Source organism: Passer montanus, unplaced genomic scaffold (assembly GCF_014805655.1).
Source record: "Passer montanus isolate IOZ18808 unplaced genomic scaffold, ASM1480565v1 scaffold55, whole genome shotgun sequence".
In the NCBI taxonomy this organism is placed as follows: Eukaryota; Metazoa; Chordata; class Aves; order Passeriformes; family Passeridae; genus Passer; species Passer montanus.
The window spans coordinates 5,032,476-5,055,522 of record NW_024370485.1 but is presented as its reverse complement, the minus strand read 5'-3'; the positions used below and the strand labels follow the sequence as shown (position 1 = coordinate 5,055,522).

The 23,047-nt window shown below is 39.1% G+C and overlaps 1 protein-coding gene across 3 annotated transcripts in view; it reads left to right on the top strand.

The window, feature by feature from the left end:
• POLR3B (RNA polymerase III subunit B) overlaps window positions 1-23,047 on the top strand; it is a 71,406-nt gene that overhangs the window by 5,693 nt on the left and 42,666 nt on the right. For all 3 annotated transcript variants that reach the window (XM_039725422.1, XM_039725423.1, XM_039725424.1), the window contains 9 exons: window positions 447-547; window positions 2,764-2,855; window positions 3,484-3,601; window positions 4,622-4,730; window positions 11,823-11,945; window positions 13,438-13,554; window positions 14,035-14,169; window positions 19,143-19,304; window positions 22,653-22,853. In XM_039725422.1, the coding sequence (XP_039581356.1) occupies window positions 447-547; window positions 2,764-2,855; window positions 3,484-3,601; window positions 4,622-4,730; window positions 11,823-11,945; window positions 13,438-13,554; window positions 14,035-14,169; window positions 19,143-19,304; window positions 22,653-22,853 (1,158 nt within the window). The remainder of the gene's footprint in view (window positions 1-446; window positions 548-2,763; window positions 2,856-3,483; window positions 3,602-4,621; window positions 4,731-11,822; window positions 11,946-13,437; window positions 13,555-14,034; window positions 14,170-19,142; window positions 19,305-22,652; window positions 22,854-23,047) is intronic.

The window sequence follows — 23,047 nt, the reverse complement described above, 5'->3', positions numbered from 1 at the left end:
TTTATAAGGCAGCACAAGTCTTCAGCTGTTGGGAGTCCACATACAGAAATGTCCCTGAACTGAGCACTGCTCAGACACACTGTGGTCTTTGTTCCAACTCTGCTGATTAGACCTGTTGGTTTAATTAGACCTCTTGGTTTAATTAGAGAGTTTAGAAGTTAAGCTCTGCAGTGCTGTCTTCTGAAGGCACAGATCTGCTGGCTGCTTTTGAAAATCAGAGCAATTGTATTTGGATTTTCTTGGATTTTGTTTTAAACAAAAACAAAACGGAGAGTTTGTCAGGTTCATTCAGCATTCTCCAGGTATCAAGAAGATCTTGCTGAAGCTTTGCTTTGCTTGATTTCTTTGTGAGGACTTACAGGATGGGGCAAATAGAGGCTGTTTTAATAGAGATTCTTGAGCTTGAAGTCAGCACCTGACCTGTTGTGTGCCTTTTGTCCTTCCAGTGCCGCCTGAGGGACATGACCTATTCGGCACCGATTACCGTGGATATTGAATACACCCGAGGCAGCCAGAGGATCATCCGCAATGCCTTACCCATTGGCAGGTGAGACACCGTGTGCTGGGCTGCTGCTAGCACTTTTCCTTTGGTGCCATGCTGGGAAGTGTTTTTACTGCAAAACAGATATAGGCCAACCTTGCTTCCTTGTTAAAAGAAACCATGAGCAGGCAAATCTCCATAAACAGCTGCACAGGATTTTTAGGGTCTAAAATCTTGTTTTCTAAAAGCCTCTGATAATGTCTCCTTCCAGAGAAGGATGGATATAAGAGTGAATGTTGTCTTTGATTCTGTTGATATAAAACCACAGGGAAAATGCATGCCTGGAGCTGCAAGCTGCATTATTGTGAAATGAAATCAGGCATGTTTGCTTTGTAGCTAAATTGCTCAATCTTTCATATATAGTATGTAGAGTAGTATCTGTGGAAGGTGGATGATAAAACCAGTAGAGCAAACATTAGTTCTGCTGCACAAGTTAAGCTTTCATTTAAAATTGCTTAAGTTACGTTACTAGACTGGCTTTAAGGGCATACATGCAAAAAGTTTCTTGCTGTTAAAAACTGTTAATATCCAGTAATTATTTCCATGGGAAAGAATTTTGCTCATCTATCCCTAGGACTATACTCATTTCCTTTGGCCAATGCTCCTGCTTGACATGCAGTTTGGACTGGGACAGATGTTTCACTGGAGTTTTCAGTAGTGGCATTTGAATATTCCATTTTACATTATGCCAGGTGCTTCCTGTTTCTGATATAAACAGCCAATGCATTAAGCTTATATTGTGTGTGACAGATTTTGCTTGTCATATGAAGCTTCTTTTCTCTAGGAAACACTTTCTCAGTGAAGTAAAGTGACAAGATGGCTGTTTTTACTCTGCAGAAGTACAGAATTTGAGTTCATCAGTTTACTTTTAACATATAAGAATATGAAAACATAAAAGAAATTAAGAAATTAAAGAAGAAATTAAAGTAATTTATGGGATTTGAATACAAGAAGTATAGCCTAATCTTGTTTTTTATTAAAGTAAATTTGAATAAAAAATCTCAGAGGTTGAAAATATTTGTTTAGTAGAACTCACGAATAATTTTTGTCAACATGTGTTTTAGAAAACACTTGGAACACAGTTCTTACAAAGGCTGTCCACCAAGGAGTGAAGTTCTGTAAGCTGGATCAAAAGTCAGCTTTTTTTGTAGAAGAGGCTAAAGGGCATGGAGATCTTTTGGTAGATGTAGTGGTATTGAAAAATACAGCTTTCTCTTCAGAAGTAAACTGTGCTCTCTTTCCAAAGTTTTAATGAAAAATCTGGGAGTGAAAAGGCACATTATGAAGCTGACTATGAAAGTACTCTTTTCAATAATAACTGCAAAATCATTGTGGGTTAGATGTTGAATAAGCCATATTTAAAGTGGGCATTCCATGATTTATCATGGGGTGATAGAGCAGTTCAGGTTGAAAGAGTACGATCTCCTTCTCAGCCTCTAGTACAGGCACCTGCTCGAAATGGGTCAGCTCTGTGATCAAACCAGGCTGCTCAGTGCTTCATCCTGTCAGGTCCTCAAGACCTCCATGAATTCAGACTGCCCAACTTCCCTGTGCAGCTTTTGCACTGTTTGACTGCCCTCATGGTGAAGAGGTTTTGCCTCACATGCAGTCTGTGAATCTTTAGTTTCTCTTTTATTTACTTCCCTAAGCATTGAATTTCTTAAAAATTCTTGGAATATCTTTCCACCACATGTTGCTTCACAAAATGCTTGCTTGCAGGCTTCAGTGCTAGGACACCAGGAAAATCAAAGTTACTACTGGGGAAACTTCATGCTTATGAATTAGAGGCACTATCTCTCTGCAGCCAGAAGGTGTCATTCCTGTGTGGGAAATGAGATATGAACTAACTTTGTCTTAGAAAAAGTGGTAACAGTGGATATGCAGTGGCATGTTCTCTGCAGACTGTTTAGGGGACCAAGAGTCTTTGCACTAATTGTCATTGGATTTGGTGACCCTGCTTGTCACAATGTCTGAGTAGCTGCATAACAATTAAATAGGAAGTCTGTGGTTTCTGCTTGCAGGTGTCCAGTTTCAGGTCTCTTTTCAATTACATGTTCAATGAAATGAGGTGAATTTAAATGAAAATTCATTACAGCATGCATGAGTTCTGATTACCTTAAATGTGTATCTCCAGTTTGTTCAGCCTGGTTTTTGTTCTGAATTTGACTATTCATATTTTTCTGTGTGAGTCTGAAGTAAAATTGTAACTGGTTTTCTTGCAGAATGCCTATAATGCTGCGTAGCTCCAATTGTGTACTTACTGGGAAAACTCCAGCAGAATTTGCCAAACTAAATGAGTGTCCATTAGATCCAGGTATGTTTTCACTCATGTTCTTATTTTTCCCCATCTGTGCTTTGAGTTTTAAATTCTTTTTCAGCAAAGAAATATCCCTTTGGTATCTTTTCTGCCACCATTAAGTCTTTGTGAAAACTTCTCAAGTGTCTGCTTGCAGCTAAAAGAAGTTGTCAGGGTTTTGGTTGAGAACATGAATGGTTGCTATTTGCAAACAAAGTTTTCAACACCAAAAAGCAATACACCAAAATTTTGAATATTTAATTTTGAATTTTGTGTATAGTGTTCTACAGTGATGTGCTGTGGGAGGAAAAAGATGGAGTTCATTCATTGAAAATTAAACAGATTAGGAAACAGTGGAGTATGGTGTCCTCCAGAATGGGAACTCTCCTTTGTCATTGCCTTTTTTAAAGCAAGAATAAAGTATTACATGGTATTATTTAATATCTAGAGAGGAGTTGGAAGGTTATAACAAACAACTTCTTTGGTTTTTGTCTGTCAAGTTTGTTCATTATTCTTAAGGGAGAGTTTACTCTCCCATTGTGTACTTATGGTTTACTTTCTAATAATTTATATTCAAAGGCATATTGGAGGAGGCAGGTAAGGTGCGAGGGTACTGACATGCAAAATATTTTTTTCTGTTAACTAGGTGGCTATTTCATTGTTAAAGGTGTTGAGAAAGTCATTCTTATTCAAGAGCAGTTATCCAAAAACAGAATCATTGTTGAAGCTGATAGAAAAGGCACAGTTGGCGCTTCTGTTACCAGGTATGGTAAATTCCTACCGTTACATAAAGGAGAGAAACCCAATGCTTTAGAACTTCATTGTTGTAGTTGAAATAGCTGTGGAGGATTCTTCCTAGTATAGTTGAACCAGAAAAAGCTGTAGATATTCAATGCTCCTGTCTTTCTGCTGTCATTTTGTATACTATAACTTCAATCCCTAAGCACTATAGTATTCCTACAAAAATCAGTGAGAGTTGCTCATGTGTTTCAGGATTCATCTCAGATTAGGAAAGCAAGTTCTGATTTTTACTGTAACAAAGTGCACTTTGTAACTGATGGTGTTTGGTCTCAGTTTGCAGCAAGTAACATGAAGTTACTGCATTGGAAATTGGATGTAACCTTTTGTCTGCCTCTCTACATAAAAACGGCATAAAAATTTTTGAAGGCGAGGGCAGCTGAGGATGAAACAAATATTTTTGTACAACACAAATTACTAAAAATAGCAAAGTAATCTAAATTTGGCCTTTCCTCCTTGACCAAGTTTTGTTTCTATTTTGTTCGGCCTTTGGTTTGTTGTTTTTTTTTTATTTAATCTGCATTCTGGTCTATTCTATGGTGCTTGTCATTGTTCAGTGTGAGAGCTGTTTTTTCTACTCCAGAGGCCTCCCATCTCTCCCAGATACTCTGCTGTCTCTCAGTAAGTCTGGATGAGGTCAATGGGCCACCAAGTGCTGTTACATCGTTACCACTGTTGCTGCAGTACTTTTTGAGTTGGACCTAGCTGGTTACATCAAAACTAATTAGCAAAGCATGTAAAGATGATTTTGAAAAGTACAGACTTCCACTTGCTTAAGTCAAACATTCCAAATTGTCCCCAGCACAGGTGATAATACCCTTGAAGTTACAGGCTGATCCCTGACTGGCTTGATGTAATTTTTAAAAGAGGAAGAAATGGTATTAATTCAGCTGAAAGATTGTTCAAGCTTGCTAAGTTCTATACAAAAGATTCTAGGAGTCTGTGCAAACACTCTGGACATAGTATTATTTCTATTTTAACTTCAGTTCCACTCATGAGAAGAAGAGCAGAACAAATATGGTTGTGAAACAAGGAAGATTTTACCTGAGGCACAACACGCTGTCAGAAGATATTCCCATTGCTATCATATTTAAGGTAACACAGCTGTTTGTTTGGGGAAAAAAAAAGAAAAGGGGGAAAAATGCTGTGCTGTAGCTCAAGAGTGAAGACTGACAGCAGCTCTCAAGTTAATATGTACAGAAGGACTTGGCAGGGCTTAGAAACTGCAAGCTTTTTTCCCCTGGGAAGTAATCTTTATTGTACAGCAAGAAGGAGAATAAGTGCTGTATTTTTCTGCAAGGAGAGCATTGCTGGGCCAAGACAAATAAATACCTGCCACCCCCTTACTCTGCCTTATGAGGTGCCTCTGTTGCTGCAGGTCAGAAGCTTTCTGGTTTGTTGTGTTACAAGTTGTGTTAAGGGTCATTGTTTCTGGTTTTCTGTCTGTGGAATCAAATGCATGGACTGCAGCCAGAAGAGGTGGTGGGTGGACGTGCCCTGTCCAGCTGCTAGAGAGGACAGTAGGGCATGGCCAGGCTTGAGGCTGAGCTGTGCTGCCAGCAGCTGGAGCTCCTTCCTCTCCTGTCCTGCCTTGCTGCTGCCTGTACGCCTACAGCCTGCTACGGGGCGTGTGCAGGAGGAAATCGGGCGGTGTTCTCGAAGGCACAAAAAAGCCTCTTCTTGTGTTCTCTGTAGTGGGTTACAGCCCAGAAGGTTCGGAGGGGTGGTCGCAGGAGATGATGTGCCAGGAGGGGGCAGCACGAGGTCGCAGCATCCGCGCGGGTCGTGCCTGCAGCGCAGTTGTTATTTACGGGTTTGTCCCAATTACTGCTGCACTTGGTGTGCCTTGGTACTAGCAAATAGTTTAATCATTGGGCTTAGACTTGAGAAATAAATGGCTGTTACCTCTGATTAAGCAAATCTCTTCAAATAAGAAAGATATCTGTTTTTAGTGACTGGGGTTAAAGGAGTTTTGAGAAGGTATTTATGGACAGAAATGTATGTAAAAGTACCAGAATTAAGTTCACAACTCTTGTGCTGCAGGAAAGTATTAACGTGGCTCTTAATCCATTTACTTCAATATCAAACTGCTGGATTCCACCTTACCTTATAGACTTCTATTACATTTTGTCAGCCTGTGCTGGTACAGCTAAATAGCTGCTCACGTAGAGTAACTGTTCTGGGTTGTTGTCTGAGGAGATGGTTGTTGGCTTGTTTATCTAAGCAAAATGGTACTGACTATTTTATTACCTTCTGACAACGCTTGCTGCAATTATCCCCCTCTTCTTAAGTATCTTTTATATTTTAAATAATATTCCTTAATTTTTCATTTATTAATTGCAAAAGGGATCACAGTTGTCATAAGCTCTTGGCTGTAATGCTTTTCAATTATTTATATTGATTTAATACAGTATCAAATTAGCTACACCCACTTTAACTATTCTGAATGTTCCATTCCAGCAATTCTCATGAGTGGTCATCTTTTTTACCCTTCCTTTAACAACATGAAATTCAGGGATCTTCTGTCTACTTCTGGTGAGTCTCCAGCTGGAAATGAAAGCAGTCACCAGTCTCCAATTTTCCTTTCTTGGGCATTGCTGTAACGTGCAATTGCCTCATTCTATTTAACTACTAGAAGCAAGATTACAAACTCAATATTCCTCAGCTTGGAGAATCCCAAACTTAGGGATGCCTGTCGAACTTCAGGTTTCTCACATGGCAGTATTATACAGCGGATATTTGTTGGAAAAGCAAGGAGAATAATTCCTTTATGCCAGCACCCAAGCCTTGGGCATGAAGCATGTGTCTTCCTTGTTACTAGTGGCTGTTTTACTTCTTGTGATGTAGAGATTCACATCTGCGAGGGACAAAATTAAGTTATATAGACAATCTAAGGTCTGAAGTTATGACTGCCTTTAAATCCTTAATTTGTACTGAAACAGCTAAGGATTAAATAATCCTTAATTAGAAATTAAGTTATATAGACAATCTAAGGTCTGAAGTTATGACTGCCTTTAAATCCTTAATTTGTTCTGAAACATGTTTAATTTCTAATTAAAAACTAAAATGAGAAAGCAAAGGCAAAAATCTATTGCTCTGCATTTCCTCCCAAACCAGCATCCAGGCTACAACCAAGTTCCACAGACCTCTGTGTTTTGACTAAGAAAACAAATAATAATTGGTAGAGGGCTACCATTCAGTGCATTTGCCATCTAGAGGGGACAGTTTGTCAGGGACTATCTGAGAGACAGTGAGCAATTCTGGATTGCTTTTCTAGTCCCTATAGCTTTAATTGTCCTGATGTATGTGACTTAAGAAGTAGATCAGGTGCAGAAAATCATAGAAGAGAAAGCAAGTATTGCAGATCTATAATCCAAAGTGTATTTAAAGCTACTGCATCTGTAAGGTGGAGGTGTACTAGTATATCCTCTAGACATCTTTGTCAAAAGCAAGGACTGTGAAATAGATAACATTACAAACATCACCAACTGACAGAGCTGAGGCCTAAAATTCTTAGATCTCCCTAGACTAGAATCTAAGGTCACCCTTGTGTTTCAGGTATAAAGTCATGGACAGAGCTGCATGCTAGGGAAAGACCTGAACACAGTGTTCTCCATCCTTGCTTTTGGTGAGGAATGAAGCCCAGGCACCTGGGCTGTGGGGAGCTGGGAAATAGAATAGATATAAATGTCCCTTGATCTGGATAGATAGGGACTGGATTGTGTGGGGTCACCCTGAAGGAGGCATCTGCCTTCAATTCATCCTCCTCCATAACTGCAAGCCAGAATGACTGTCCTGTTGCTTTTTTTTTCTGCCTTCCAGACCTGTAGGGATCCTGGGGATGGGCATGCTCCGACGTTTTACAGCCAGTTGTGCCAAACACATCTAAGTTGTGGCTTTGTGAAATTTAGCACATTGACCACAACTAACTGAAATTTGATAGGCTACAAAAGGCATGTGCCTGGCGCTGTTCTGGGGCAGACTTGGGGTATCTGCTCTTCAGATGTGGGGGAGTTAGAGCTTTGTAGCTGTGCTAGCTTAAACAGTTTTCCCTAACCTTTCTTCTGATATGTGACAGAAGCATTTGTGCAGTCCCTTTATATTGAAATGCAATGTTAATTTTGAAGTAGTGACGTAAGCAGACAATTTTGCCCCTTATGTATGTGTCTGTTGCAGTTTTTGAAGGGCTGTTAACTGCCTTGTAATGGGAAGCAAACACAGCTAATTTGCTTCCTGCTTACTTTATAACACTTCTTCATTAGTTGATATACATATGCGACCACAGGGGTATTTAGGATATCTTGAGCTGCTTTGCAACCCCAAGAGACCTTTGTTTTAGCTTTGTCAGTTGTGCCCATCTCATAGGGCTGTGTGAACTGTGCACAGTGCTCTTTTGAATGTTGGGCTTGGAGGTACACATGCTTTACCTGGGAGGCTTGGACAGTTCCAGGTAGCAGTGGACATTGGAGGAGGTGTGGAATATTTGTGTGGTATGTAAGGGTGTTTCTGTCCTGAAAATCATTTGAGTTGGAGGTAAGATGGTGCTGCTGCTTTTGCAGGAAGCTCCCTACAATGGAGGGAGTTAGAGCTGCTCAGAGGTAAGGGCTGTTTTTATTTTGAGTTTGTGATCTCGATTTGGTAGGTTTGAGTGAGTCCTGGGAGCTAAAGTAAGTGAAGGTTGCATGATGCATCCAAAGTGGTTAGGGAAGGAAGAGGATTATGAATAACCTACAGGGACTTAAAAGTTGAGTTTATGACTTGAATCTCTAGATGAACTATCTTTAGTTTATGTGGGAACTGTAAGAAACCACTCTACGACCTGCGGCAAAAGATTTGAACACAAGTTGAGTTTTTACAAACCTACTTTAGCCTTGGAGCTGTTAAGGTGCAGCTGTAGAGGAACAGCTGGGTGGTGGTCTGACTGGATCTGCAGGATTATGGGTTCCCATGGCTGTTGTTTCATAGCTCGTATCTTTTGAATTATGAAAGCTCCAGACCAATTCTGTCTGTGATGTCAACCTTGAACTTCCCTGACATCTTTTTAATCCAGTCATCTGCCTGTCTCTGTGCTGTAATTTAGCCTGATGGAGTGCAGAACTACATTCTAGGAAAGTGCCATGGAAACGCCTAGACATCATCATTAAGACATGAGCTGGGGGAGGAAGAGCTGGGCTCACACTCTCATCTGTACACGTGTGTGCACACACAAAGGTGGACACACACGTTTGGGCAGAGGGAAGCTCCCCCGTCCTAGGAGGGAGTAGAAGGCTCACACTCTCATCTGTACACGTGTGTGCACACACAAAGGTGGACACATACATGTTTGGGCAGAGGGAAGCTCCCCAGTCCTAGGAGGGAGTTGAGCCCACTTGGATCACTTTCTCCCACTTGAACTCAGGATGATCTGAATGCTTGCTTTGCCTTGTCTCTTTTATGTACATTGACTGCTAGCCTTCAGCTGTGGTCTTCAGCAGCCTGCTCCTGTCTCCTTCCTCATCCTTTCACTGCCACTGTTAAATTATGCTTTTACAATGTCTCCTTCCCCCCTCCCCCATAAAATTATCCCTTTGTGACATCGCCTTCCAATCAAAAAGGAACAAGACATTTTGTCTACTGCTTTGCTTTTATGTTAATTCCCTTTCCTTCAGCTTTGTCCTAGGACTGCGAGTGTTTAAGTGTAGGGCCCATTCCTATATTGCATGTCTTCTGTCTTTCTGTAACACAGGCAACAACCAAGGAATATTTTGTTACTGCCCTAATGATGTTACAGGCCGGTTCTGGAATACTTCTCTTGTATTGGTTTGGTTTTTTAGTTGTTTGTTTGGTTTTTCTTGGAAGGGTAACATCAGGGCCAAATTTACTGGAAACCAGAATGTTAAGATTACAAATCTGTCTGAAAGCAGCATGGGCCTGCTGCTTGTCCTGTTAGGGTTGCATGTAGGTGGTGTTGTGTATACAACTCTGCTCAGGATGGTTGAGAGTATAAAGGAGAATAAATAGGTTTACTTTTAGGCTGTTGTATTATCACATATTTTTCAGTCATTTGCTTGAGTTTTAGTCATTACTCACAAATTAATTTTGTTAAATTTGCACATATTTAACAACACAACCTATGTTGTTTGCTGACAGATCCTAGCCTTTCCCACTCAGAAATTTAGAATCTCAGGTGATTTTGCTGCTACAAACTCCAGCTAGAAAATCTACGCAGGCATAAAGATCTGTCTTACTCTCATCCTTTTGTTGTAACTCTTGATCACAGGATTCATCCAGGCAGAAGAAATCATCAACCCTCTTTAATTTACTATGGCTTCCAGTTTTTAATGGATGAAAAAAACATAATAAAAAAATCAAATTGACTTTTTCCCCCCAGATTTTATATGACACTTAAGATTCTAACCATTTTAAGATGGTTAAAACCATCTTAAAACATTTTAACCATTTTAAGATGGTTGCCATCCTAGAATTAACCTGATGGACAGAAATAGGGTGATACCAGCTTGCAGTTGATGTGCTTTAGATAAATGTATTTGTGTTATACTTGCCTAGAATGGCACAAAAAATTTGTTGTGAAAACTTCTAGACTAAATGCAATAATTGTATGAATCTAGTTGTTGTTCCTAAACTAGTTCGCTGGTCAGCTGTTAAATCCTAGACACATGGAACCTTACTGTTGTGAAACTTTGATGCTTTTGTAGACTTATCTTTTGAGTCTGGCTTTCAAGTCAGGAGGGAGTTTTGTTAACTTCTCTGCTGAGATTTTTGAACTACTGTGTGACCTTATTTAAAAGGGTGAGGAAGTGTAATAATATTTGAAAAACAGAGATCTCAACCACAATAATGTCACACGGCCAACTTCTGGTTCTGAAAAGAGCCTTGAGATCAGAGAGGTAACTGCTTAATGGGATCAAACTAAGATGAAACACTCATACCTGGTGAAGTAACTGTATCTTGAGTTGGCACTCAAGTCTGTCTGAGATGGTGGAATTGTGATCTGGGCTTTGCATTAAAAGAGGAGAGTCCTCACACTGTTCTGGGTGTGTGATACTTCTGCAGCACTTTTAATTTCTAATAAACCACAAGGTGAAAAGACAGTGTTTGAATTTAAAGGAACTTCAGCCACTTCTTTGTTCAAAAAGAAGGAAATGAAAGAAAAAAAGAAGCTGAATGCTTCACAATTAGAGCAACAGTTTTCCAAGGGTATGGTGTTTGCTAGGTGTTAAGCAAAGTGACACTCCATGAAGGCAATAAGAAGGGAAGGTATTTCTGCATTTTTGAGGAAAATACGACTTTTTGGGGTACTGCCAGTTTTTAATGAGAACCAGAATACTAGAGTCTACATAGGCCATTATTTATGATGGTCTTTGTGGCAGGCATTTTGGAGAATAATGTGAATGTGAACGTAACTTCCTCACAGTTCTGAGGAACATATTATAACTCAGCCAGAGGAGGTTTAGTGAGATTATTCCATTTCTTGATATGGCTGAGCTCCAGGCAAATGTGTGAAGGAGGGGAGCTTTAGCACCATCTGGAATCCACAAAAGCCTTCACTGCTGGCTGCCACCTTGAAACACTTACTGATAGAGAGATTTTTCTAAACCTGTTAAGCGCTTTCTTAGTTTATTAAGCTTTTTCCACGGTATAAAGTCTAACAAGGTGTTCATGGATCAGTGAAAGAATAGAATGTCTTTCAAGTGGAATTGTGTAGTGAAGTCATCTTCTAAATGCAGAGAGCTGCAAAGGGATAAACATTTCTCAAATATGATGAGCTACATCACAAATGGAGTTTGCAAAATTACTTGTGGTAAGAGACTGTGAGTACTCCTTTAAGAAATTTCACCTTCCTTTCTTTAATGTAGATTCTGACTTGGCTTTCATTGTTAAACACTTGGTTTGTTTTTACTCAGTATTTTTTTTTCTTAAGAAAAAACCCACAGAATTTAACTCCTGTCAGTGAAGAAAAGAAAGAAAACCCCAAATAGGCTCTCCAAAAAGTGTGTGTGTTCCTGCTGCTTATCAAGATTTCCATAGCTGGAATATGTGCTGCCAGTGCCAGATGGCACAGTTTCTTAGAGAAGAACTAGCTCTTGCTTAGTAGTAATGCAGACAAACAATACCAAATTAGCATAAGCAAATGTCAGTGAGTTAACATAAAGCCTGTGTTATTTCTGTCTTTTCTTCATTTCCTAGGCCATGGGTGTTGAGAGTGACCAGGAGATTGTACAGATGATTGGCACAGAGGAACATGTGATGGCTGCATTTGCTCCTAGTCTGGAAGAATGCCAAAAAGCTCAGATTTTTACACAGATGCAGGTGTGTCCTTTCACATGGCCAGAGACCATAAAAATCAAGATAGTGGGTATTGACCACTTTGCTGTGTCAGCAATGGACATAGACTTTCTGTTTTAAGATTTTTTTGGGGGGATTTATTTCAAGCTGAGGCTTTTTAAAGGGTCAGGGCTTGTCAGATGTGAGTCTTGGCTCTCATAACCTAACTGGAGAAGAAAAAAAATCAAAGTCAAGCAATGCTTGGTTGTGTTTTAATGGCATAACCCTGTATATAAAAAGTAGCAATGTCCATAAAATGAGGGGGGTTTGTTGAAGACTTTTTTAAAAAGGGAATTGCATGCCCCATTTTGCTGAAGCCCTGTTGATGTGGCTATGACCATTTCATCATGAGTAGATGTTCTTCTGTTTTAGTGTCCTGCATGAAGCCTACATAGCAGCTACCCTCTATCCTGCTAAAGACTCAGCAGAATTCCCTTAGCTCATGCACCTTTTTTAGTTAGCCAGACTGTGGGCCATTTTGCTGGGAGCAAATGGGTATATATTAATCTGCTAGAAGAAGCTTTTGGACATTAATCCTATTTCTGCTATTTCATTGTAAACTTTGTCAAATCATTCCATGTGTGATGTTTAGGGTTTTAAAGTGAACATCTTTCTGGTTTTCATCTTTGGAGGCTTTTGAGGGTTCCAGTTAGCTTGAAGAGCTCCTAATTCAGTCTCAGATGAGTAAGTGAGCTGGAGCAACACAGAGGAATGTGAAGTATTCAGAAAGTTAGAAAAACAGAAATACAGAAGTTATTCTCTGCAAGAAATGTCAAATGAAGTTAATAGAGAGATAGCTTATTGTGGAAGAGTGTAACAGATGGAAAGGATAATCTGTCATTTAGTGGAGAGGGCAATTCTTTCACATAGCTTCATGACTTCCAGGCAGGAACTTCTTGTGTGGGCTTGGATAGCTTCTTGACTCATCTAACTAGGAATTCTGCAGATTGATTGACAGCTGGTAGGAAAGTAAGAATCCGCTGCAAGGCACTCCTGGGGACAGACATGGATGCCACACAGTAGCTTTTGGGGATATTAAACAGTGAGGTTTAATGGTTTAATATCTGAATGGAATTTAGCAAGTACACAAAAGAACTGAAGGTGAAAAGTCTAATTAAATAAACTGGATATCTTTGGAATTTATAGAATCCTTTTTTCTATATCTCTGCCATATCCTTTCTTTTAGTGTTATAGTAATCATGAATTTCCACCACTTTCCATTCCAAATGTTACCAACCTGTGACAAACACATTGTATGCATCATCAATTGTGTCAGTTTTCCGGAATTTTTTTGTTAGTTAAGTTTTGTTTGTAAGTTAGTATCACTTACATCTTTGTTATTTTGCAGTTTGTTTGATGTTTGTATCATCCATTGGTGGTGAGATGGCACTGGTTGAGGAATACACACGTAACGTGTGTGTGTATTTGTATAGGTCACAATTCTGGTATTAACTCAGGTTAATTCCCCCCTTCACAGGCGTTGAAGTACATTGGAAACAAAGTACGAAGGCAGAGGATGTGGGGAGGCCCAAAGAAAACAAAGATGGAAGAAGCCCGAGAGCTGCTGGCATCAACCATTCTGACCCATGTGCTCGTATGTAATGTTCTGGGGGTTTTTTAAACAAGAGTAAGCTTGTATGGTTATTTATGGTGTGAGCTTTGTTGGCAGGGAAAATGTCTTCTATGGCTTTGTAGCTGAGATAAAGTAAATCATCCTCAAAATAAAGGGGAAGACTTGGATTGAGTCAAAATAAATCTTTGTGAACTGCTCTACCATTGAACTAATCAAACCTTTTTGCACTTTTTTGTACATAGCCAGACAGTATCAGGTGTGAATTCAGGACTTTCATTTTTCATGACCTATATCTTTATTCTGTTTTAGTTTCATTTGCTATCTGTTTCAAAGTCACTAACATTTATTTTTTGCATTTTTAAAGAAAATAAAGTGCTAAAATCCCTTTTGTAACTCAGTCAGCCAGGATTACCAGTGGGTTTGTCTGAATAAGAACTAAGGAGCTGATCCTGAAGCACTGATATGTTTTTGTTTTGTTTAGTTTTTTTTTATTTTTTACAGGTGAAAGAATTCAATTTTCGTGCCAAGTGCATATACACAGCAGTGATGGTACGCAGAGTAATTTTGGCTCAAGGAGAAAATAAAGTAGATGACAGAGACTATTATGGAAATAAACGTTTGGAGCTGGCAGGGCAGGTGAGTTTTTACTTCAGAGCCAAGTGTTTCAGGGTTTTGTTACTGTCTCCTCTTAAAAGATGCAGAATAAGGAATAAAGAGTATCTCTGTCTTCTCAACTGAAGTGTTCTCCCTCTCATTTTATTTTCATTGGCTTTTCCATGTTGACTCATAGATCTGCTTTCATGATTGAGACTAATACATTTTGTCTTCACTTCTGTATTGCCTCTTTATACCAGATGAAAGGACAGAGCAGTGCAAATAGAGAATCAGTCCTGGTTGTGGCATAACACTGCTAGTGTCAAGAAGGCAGCAGTAAGAGCCATCCCCCAGTGTTCCCCTTTAAGCAGCTGGGTAAGGGAATAAACTGGGGCAAAGGAGGTGCCTGCATGTCATGTCCAGGCTGTCCCACTGTGGAGAACCCAGCTTGTGTACCAGCTCACAGAACAGCCACTCAGGCCTCCTGTAATTTGGTGCCCATAAGATTGCTTGTTTGCTGTCAGCTGCCTCTCTGGCCTCTAGGGTGGCATGAATTAACAAAATATTCAAAGTTAACTTGGGCAGCTAATGAAAGTGGATTTTGTGGAGTTCTCTGCTTGCAGAATTTTGGCACTGGAGGCAGAAGCAGTATCCAAGGGCTGCAGAGGAGGGAATGGTTTGAGGTGTCTGGCATTGTTGTTTTGCAGTGAGGGTGGCAGTTCACAGCTGCTGGCCAAACTGCATTCTCCTAATGCTGGAGGAGTTTACCTGTCAGGTAAAGGAACTGCTTAGCTAATGTGGCATGGATTTTTCCTTGCTATGTGTGCTTATTTGGTTAAACAGTTTATGTTAGGATTGGACTTCTTTGCTGTGCTAATGCTAGTTGGAGTTTTAGTAGTTGGTATCACCTGTGGTTATTGATCATGCATCAGAAGTTCAGACAAGTAGACAAAATGCCCTGGATTGCAGAAACTGCATCTCTGCTGCCCACAGCGTTTGTGTTGGGATTTCTGTTTCTGCACACATAACAATATTTATTCCATTTTGTTCCTATCCAGTGAAAATTCTCATTTTATTACACTTTTTAAGATGTGTGCTTGCATATTGTCTCATACTCCTCCTTTCCACCCTGCCCTCTATGCCCATATGTGAACACACACACCGAGTGCAATTATTTTAGAGTAAAAACCACATGCTTTGCTTTGTAGTTTTCTGAAGAAATTAAGATGGCACTCTTGAACACATTCAAAGCACAAATGCAATGAAAAAACTTTTTAGGATAAGAGAATTCTTTCTTGAAATTAATGTCTTTACTGTTCATCAAATTTTTGCACTGGTGCTGAGGCAGAATATGTTTCTAAAGTGTAAGGAGTAGTAAATGGACAGTAGTGCAACATTTCAGTGGAATACATATTTTAAGCTGTGATGTGTTTCTTGGGTTTCTGCTGTAACTGCTGTAGTTCAATATGACTGTAATCAGTAAATTAGCTGTTGCTTTGTCAGCAGATTGTTCTTATTTAACAAAGGAGTAGTTTGTTTTCTCCTAATACTTCTAGAAGCAGAAAGTAGAGCAGGTAAAGAATTTTCTACAAGCTGTAAGAAAAAGGCCTCTGCTCACACAGATGTTAACAGCCAAAGTTGTTTTAAATTATGTGGGGAAAGGTTTTAAATGTAGAGGATCATCGCAACAAAGCCAATGCATATTTTTTCTACATCAAGAAGACCTCTGCAGGGGTGAGGGGGTGGAGGGGTTAACACTTGATTAAGAGTAGTTCTTTCTCTCTAGTGGTATTTTAAATGCTCATTTCAAGCTGAGTGGTGTAATTTCCCTCTGCTGTTTTTTTGGTGAAATAATAATTTTATTGGATTGCAGTCTAAACTTTGGTGAAATACTAATTTTATTGGATTGTAGAGTTTTGCCAGTTTCTAGATGTTTGTGTTTCGCTAAAGTTTGTGTGGATAAAATGGTTGGTGGTGGTTTGTTTTGGGTTTTTTTTATGCCAGCATCATGTTCCTGGAATAAAAATCCTGTTGATTTAAAATCTGAATAAATTAAAAATAAAAGATTCCCCTGTGAGGAGAAAAACACAGCGGTCTAAACAGTGTAAAGACATAAATGGCATTGTGTTTATAAAAATGTGTGAAAACAATAGCTGCTAATTTCACACCCCATGGGACAAGAGAGTACGAAATGTGCTTTAGCTTTAGATAACAGAGTTGTATCCACTGGCCAAGCTGGTTTACAGAGCTTTCTCTTAGTCTGCCTGCCACTAGAGGCCCAGTAGGCCAGGTGCCAGCTGAGGTGTTAGCAAAACCTACCGATTTCAGGCTTAATCTTTTCACCTACCTTTTCTCTTCCCTTAATGTGTTCATTATTTGCTAAGCATTACTCTGTTCTTTTTTCTTTTTTTTTTTTTTTTTTTTTTTTTGTTTCTAATGCAGCTTGCTTTGTATGGGTGAGATATGGAACAGCACCAAAATCCGGCACCCTGGAAGGCAAGGGATTTCTACCCTGTGACAAAAGAATACCGCCTTGACTTCAGAGATTGCCTAATCCCAGCTGTTCTGATAATATAATTAAGGCTGCCTAATGTCTTTAATTTTGCAACCAGTTTGTGTGAAAGGGAGAATTTGGCACTCTAAAGGCTTAAACGCTAAATAGCAATCTCAAGGCGCCTAATTAGAATTCTCTGACATTAAGCTAATTGCTGAAACTGTATTTCAGCAGCTTAACTTCTTTATTAATTTTTCTTAGGATTTTCAATGAAAATCAATTGGTGAGCTGTCAGAATTTTTTTTCCTTACATATAATTTGCTCTTTAGTGCTCCTCTCTGAAGAAGGCTGAAAGGCCCTGGACTAACTACAAAATCCATTGAATATTATCAGTGGCATTCCATCCTTTTTCTTTAATCTCTTGCTCTTGACCTAAATAATGTGGTTATTGTGAAATTCTTCTTTGCCAGATAGTCCCAGCTCTTAGAGAGTCTGTGAGTGAAATTAGCAAAGTATGAGGCTTTTCAGACTGGCAGGTAGTAACAAGTTGGTGTACTTGGGCTGTAACTGACTTTATTAGTTAGAGAAGAGGAAATGTGGTGTGGCTTTATAATCCCCATGACATAAGGAATGATGAGATTCTTGCAGTTTTTTGATCAAGAAATCAAATATGAAAACAAGTTCTGAGTAATTTTTTAAGTGATTAGTTAAATTAGTTAAATGTTTCAATCCTGCTCAAACCTGTCTAGATGAAATGTTTACTGTAGTTAGTTTCAAGAGTTTAGTTCTTATTTAACAAGTCTATCAGCCATCTTAAAATGACACATTTCCTCCTCTTACTTTTTCCCTACTTCTGAAACTCTTCCTTCATAATCTTATTTTTGGGAACTCCAGTGCATTCTCCTTCCTAATACAATGCTTCGTAAAAGTTGCTTTTATTTCTGGTGGAAATCTAATTTAAATTAACTGTGATATCGTAGGTGAGTGGATTTCTTGTGACAGTGGTGAGAGAGTATCATTTTGCAACTGTTGATGGTATTACAAACATCAGGAAGGAGAAGAGGCTCTACAGCACCTTCCTCTCATTCCAAGGTCGGGTCTGATAACCTGTCTGTCCAGAATGGCAATAGGATTCCACTTCTGTCAAGGGTTAGCACACTATGTGCTGTCACCAGCTTTACAGTGTCATTTGCTAAATGCTTTGGTCAGCCCAGCTGGAGCATGTAGGTGGAGAAAAGGAAATGAAAGCTAGTGGCCCATCCTAGGGAGAGAAGAGTGAGAGTGGTTTACTTTCTTGTTTCCAGAAGGTAAGGAAAGGTGGGGACTGTGTCTCATGGAGACAGGTAAAATACAGTTTAATTCTGCATATACTGAAATTGTATGGTACAAATGACTCCAGAATGTCCTAGCCTGTGGGGGATGAGCACATAGCTTGTTCTACACTGAGTGCTTTGTACGCAGGGAATTACCATTCGTGGCACTGATAGCAGCTGCATTTTTGGTTCTTCTGACACTTGGAGCTGTTGTAGACTCAGGTCCCAGGACATGAGTGCAGGCTTTAGAGTTTACACTGCTTGCTTGCAAAGCTAATTGTTTTGAACACTTAAAATGTATCATGAGGTGCAGATTTAAATGTTCTGAAAACTATTGCTGATGCAAGGAGAGGCTGAACAAACTGCAGAAACAAAGCAGATTAGACAGCAGAAAAAGTCAGATCACAACTTTGGTAGCCTTTTCCTTTTATGGCTATTTTAAGAAGTAATTAATATACAGGAAATAATTGTGTTAAAATGTCACACTTTTGAATGGTTCTGTTGCTGGGTTCATTTTGGGTTGATTGTTTGGGGTTTCTTTCATATTCAGCTGAGATATGTAGCTTTATTGCCTAAACTGTAGACTTTTTGGGTTGTTGGTTTGTATTTTTTAAGAGGGACATGTGAAAAGTATTGCAGTTTCCAGATAGTAGCAGTTCTACAAAACAGTGACAGATGTTGAACATCCACAGGTGAACTCTCTGTGGGTGTAATATTTTCCACAGATTGTGATTGGCAGAAAGTAGCAGGATAGAAGTGTGTATGAGTAAGGAAGCTGCCTATGAAACCTGAGCTATGTGTTAGAGTAAAAACCATTCTTGCCTGCAGATCTTGTGTGTAATTCAAGGTTGTACATTTACAGCATTAAATCTTTAAAAGAGTTTATAACTTCAGGGGGGAAGTAAATCAGCTGGGTTGTAATATAGCACATTAGGGAAAATAGTTGGATAGCATAGAAAAGTATGGCTGTGCTAAAATATTGTGAAGGAAAGATTAAAGTGAAGCAAAGGGGGATAAGTGCATAAACTTAGACCATTCTAGTTAATTTCTGTTAAAAGTTCTCTAATACTGTAAAAAGGCAAAAGACTTGTGGTAAAATTATCATTTGTGAAACAGAAAAGTTACATTTTAACTGACAAGTAGTCTCTTTCCTCATTTCCTAGACTTGAAGAAGTATCATTTTTCCCTTAACCATTTTGTATTTCCAGCTTCTTTCTCTTCTGTTTGAAGATTTGTTCAAAAAATTTAACTCTGAGCTGAAAAAGATTGCTGACCAGGTGATCCCCAAGCAGCGTGCAGCGCAGTTTGATGTTGTGAAGCACATGCGGCAGGACCAGATCACCAACGGCATGGTCAATGCCATCTCCACAGTAAGTACTTCTGCTCTCATTTCAGGATGCAGAGCTTTTCCACCATAGTGAATGATGGAAATGTGAACATTTATTTTTGTTGAATCTTCTGGTTTTGGTTTGAAAAGCAGATCTATTTAATGTTTTTTATAGATTAAAATTGGAAAACTGTCAGGGGCAGGGCATTTGGAATTCATTGAAGAATCATGAATCATCAAGCATCTTTTATTTCAAACTGATGTTTTACTTTTTGAGAAAGAATGGTAGAAACAGGCACATTTAAAATAGTGGTCATGGTTGTATTTATCCAGCTGACTGTCTTCTAGGTTCTGCTTGACTATGTGTTTTTTTATTATCTGGATTTAGCTGGGGTCAGGCTACATCATTTGTACAAAAGATTTTTGAAAAACAGCAGGAAAACATCATGAGCAGGAGGAAAAAAATCCCCTTAACCTCAATTTTGAGCTCTTTGAGGGCAGTGCCTTTTTATTTTGAAGTTGATGAAATGAACAAATTTGCAGCATAGAAGTTCATACTTCTCTGCTAATGGTGCTGATCTATTTAACAGGGAAATGTGCGGCATGCCATAATATTAAAAAACTCTGATAATTACCCTTTAAATATTTGTCTTGGTTGGATTTTAGTCTGTTTCTGTCTTCTCCTGGAACAGATACTTTCTTTCATGCCAATGGACAAGAACAACAATATCTACTAACTTTGTCTTTCACCTCAGACATCTGCAAGAGCAATTTGTGAGATTGCTCCTGAAATCCAGCTATTAGCTTGTAAAAGACTTTGAAATGCATGATTTTTAAAAGAAATTAGATTAGACTTAAGTTTTTTAGGAGCTGGTAAAAATTGTGGAACTTAATTTTTAATCTTTGGTGCTCTTGAGAGGGCTTTTCTGCCTAGCATGAAACTGAGGTTTTTCTTTGGTTCTTGTAAACAAATTAATTCCACGTATTGCATCCAAAACCACCAACAGTCTGTAACTTACAAATCCCAGTGTTAAAGCTTATCACTGTTTAATTTTATGAGTGCCCCAAATGTAGTTAAATCTCCACAGTGCACATAACCAAAACAATTGACAGATTTGTTTCTCTAAATGCTAGTGCTTTCTTCTAGCTTGTGCCAGTTTTTCCATTTGGACTGACAGAGATAAATCTGCAAATATTATTCAGTCCATATTCAGTAAAGTCTTCGTTCTTCCCGTGTCTTTGGACTTTTTTTTACTGCCACATAAGCAGTTAAACACCATCTGCTCTTAAGCATTGAAAAATAATTTCTCAGGAACAATGCCCAGTGCACACCATTCAAGAGATTAAGCAAATACCATAAAAATGATTCTTGGAAATGACAATCTCCAATCTCACCAGAATGCTTCAATGATAGTCTCAAAGAGCATGAAATAACTGAGCAGATTCACAATTACATCAGTAGCATGCAAAAGAATTCATAGCCCTACTGCATCAGCTGTACAGTGGTGCTCAGTGATGTTTGCTACAGCTCCTCTTCTTACCCTGGAAAACCCCAGAAGAGAAGGTAGGGCAGGCAGTAGTGCCACAGGCCTGGTGGACATTTCAGCATCTGAAGAATCACCTGATGCCACTGAGGGGGCAACTTCCCATTCATAAGTGTTCTCAACAGGATGTTCTCACAACTGCCCTGACCTCTTTGGATTTTCTTTTTTTGGTGATCAAATTTTGGAGGATCCATTCCATTCCTTCCAAAGCACAAAGAATATTTTGTATGATGTCTTCAGGCAGCATTTTTACTTCCCCTTTTTCCCACTCTTTTTGATTTTAGACTCTCTGGGCAGCAAAAGAGAAACCACATACTTTCTTAGCCTACAGATGCAATACTTTCTAGTGGGAAGAAAAACTACTGATTTATTGTATTCTTCCACTTACACTCCCATAACTCTCAGTCTTTACAGAATGAAATGGTCAGTGAGTGAGCTCTTCCCGAAGATGCTGAACAAATGAACAGGTTTGACTGACTTGCCATTGGGCATGATGTGTTCCCACCTGCTAGTACAAGTTTGAGACTATTTGATAGTCTCCAGTGGAAGCAAATAACAAAACCATTCGTATGGATGGTGTTTTCTTCCTGTTGATCACTGAATGGGATTGTGCTGTTAAAAGTGGAAATAAAAAAGCCAAGCAAATCACCCTCTAAAGGGGTTTTGGTGTAGTACAGCAAGCAAGCTTCAAGTTACTTCTTAAAATTGGTGAGCTGAGTTTGCCAAAAAGGGTTCAAGAATTAACATTTTCCCAAGGACTGCCTTTTGCTCTCTTTGGACTGAACAGTAACGTGGTGCCTGCAGTAAATAGTATTTCAGATAGAAACTTGCTGTATCCACTGACTCAGTTGCTGAGAACTGGATATGGAGTAAATGTCACAAAGGCAAAGATTTTAGCACTAAATTTCAAGATTGCAGTAGAGTTTATTAAATCTGCTTGCATGGAAGCATATTTGTGTCCTAGAACATGCTCTGAGCTCCTCTATTCTCATGATTAAAACCACAAGTGAGAGTGCCTGTGACAGTCCTGAAACACAAAACCTCTGAGATGTTCATGGATCTTGCATTTCATATTTGGTGTAATCCAAACAGAAGTTGGGAGGACCTACTCCTCCCACACACACACACACACACACTCTCTTCTCGGGGAAGACACATCAGTGAGTCTTTTTCCTTTGGATTACAAAAACAAAAGGCTTCAAAAAAGTACAGTATTTCATATTTGGTGTAATCCAAACAGAAGTTGGGAGGACCTACTCCTCCCACACACTCACACACACTCTCTTCTCCGGGAAGACACATCAGTGAGTTTTTTTCCTCTGGATTACAAAAACAAAAAGCTTCAAAAAAGTACAGCGGGCTTTGATGTCAGACTTCTCCAGTATAAATGTCTGTGTTTCCTACAAAAGTAACAAATCATGGAAAAGGCGAAATGGAAAGCTTATGGGATCTATTGTAAAAAGGCTATATCACTCCAAAGACTTTTTCTTTCTTAAATACTAAAAAAATTGATAAAACAAAACCAAAATAATTTAATTTAGGTAAATTTGAGTATTGATTTACCTGTGAGGGACAGATGAAAAAGACTGTGATGGAATATGTATATGCATATACAAATATACATGTATATGTACAGTCCTTTTGTTTCAACTTCTCTTTAATACCTAATACAGATATGCTATAACTAGGACTTTATAGGCAGATAGGTAGTTAGAAATTTGATTTGTATAAATGGGCAACATTTGTTTTGCAAAACTCCTCAGATACCATTCTGTCTAGACTCTGGAAAAAGCCAAGACAAGGATGAAGTGCACAGATTCTTTTGAAGCATTAATTTTATTCTACAGGGAAATTGGTCTCTAAAGAGATTCAAGATGGACCGCCAAGGCGTGACACAAGTCTTGTCCCGCTTGTCTTACATATCTGCTCTGGGAATGATGACCAGGATCTCTTCTCAGTTTGAAAAGACAAGGAAAGTGAGCGGTCCTCGATCGCTGCAGCCATCTCAGTGGGGGATGCTCTGCCCTTCTGACACTCCTGAAGGAGAGGTGAGTGATTTCTATTTTGCTTTCTGTGTTTCTTGTCCTGACAAATGGAGACACTGTTTAACTTGAAGCAGGTGGTCCTCCATTACAGGAATAATTCTGATGGGGAAGTTTCTACAGAGATAAATTATCCTCAGCCTGGTAACACAACTTGTGTGACTTACATCCTACCTGTTTGCATCCTGGTCCTCCTTACT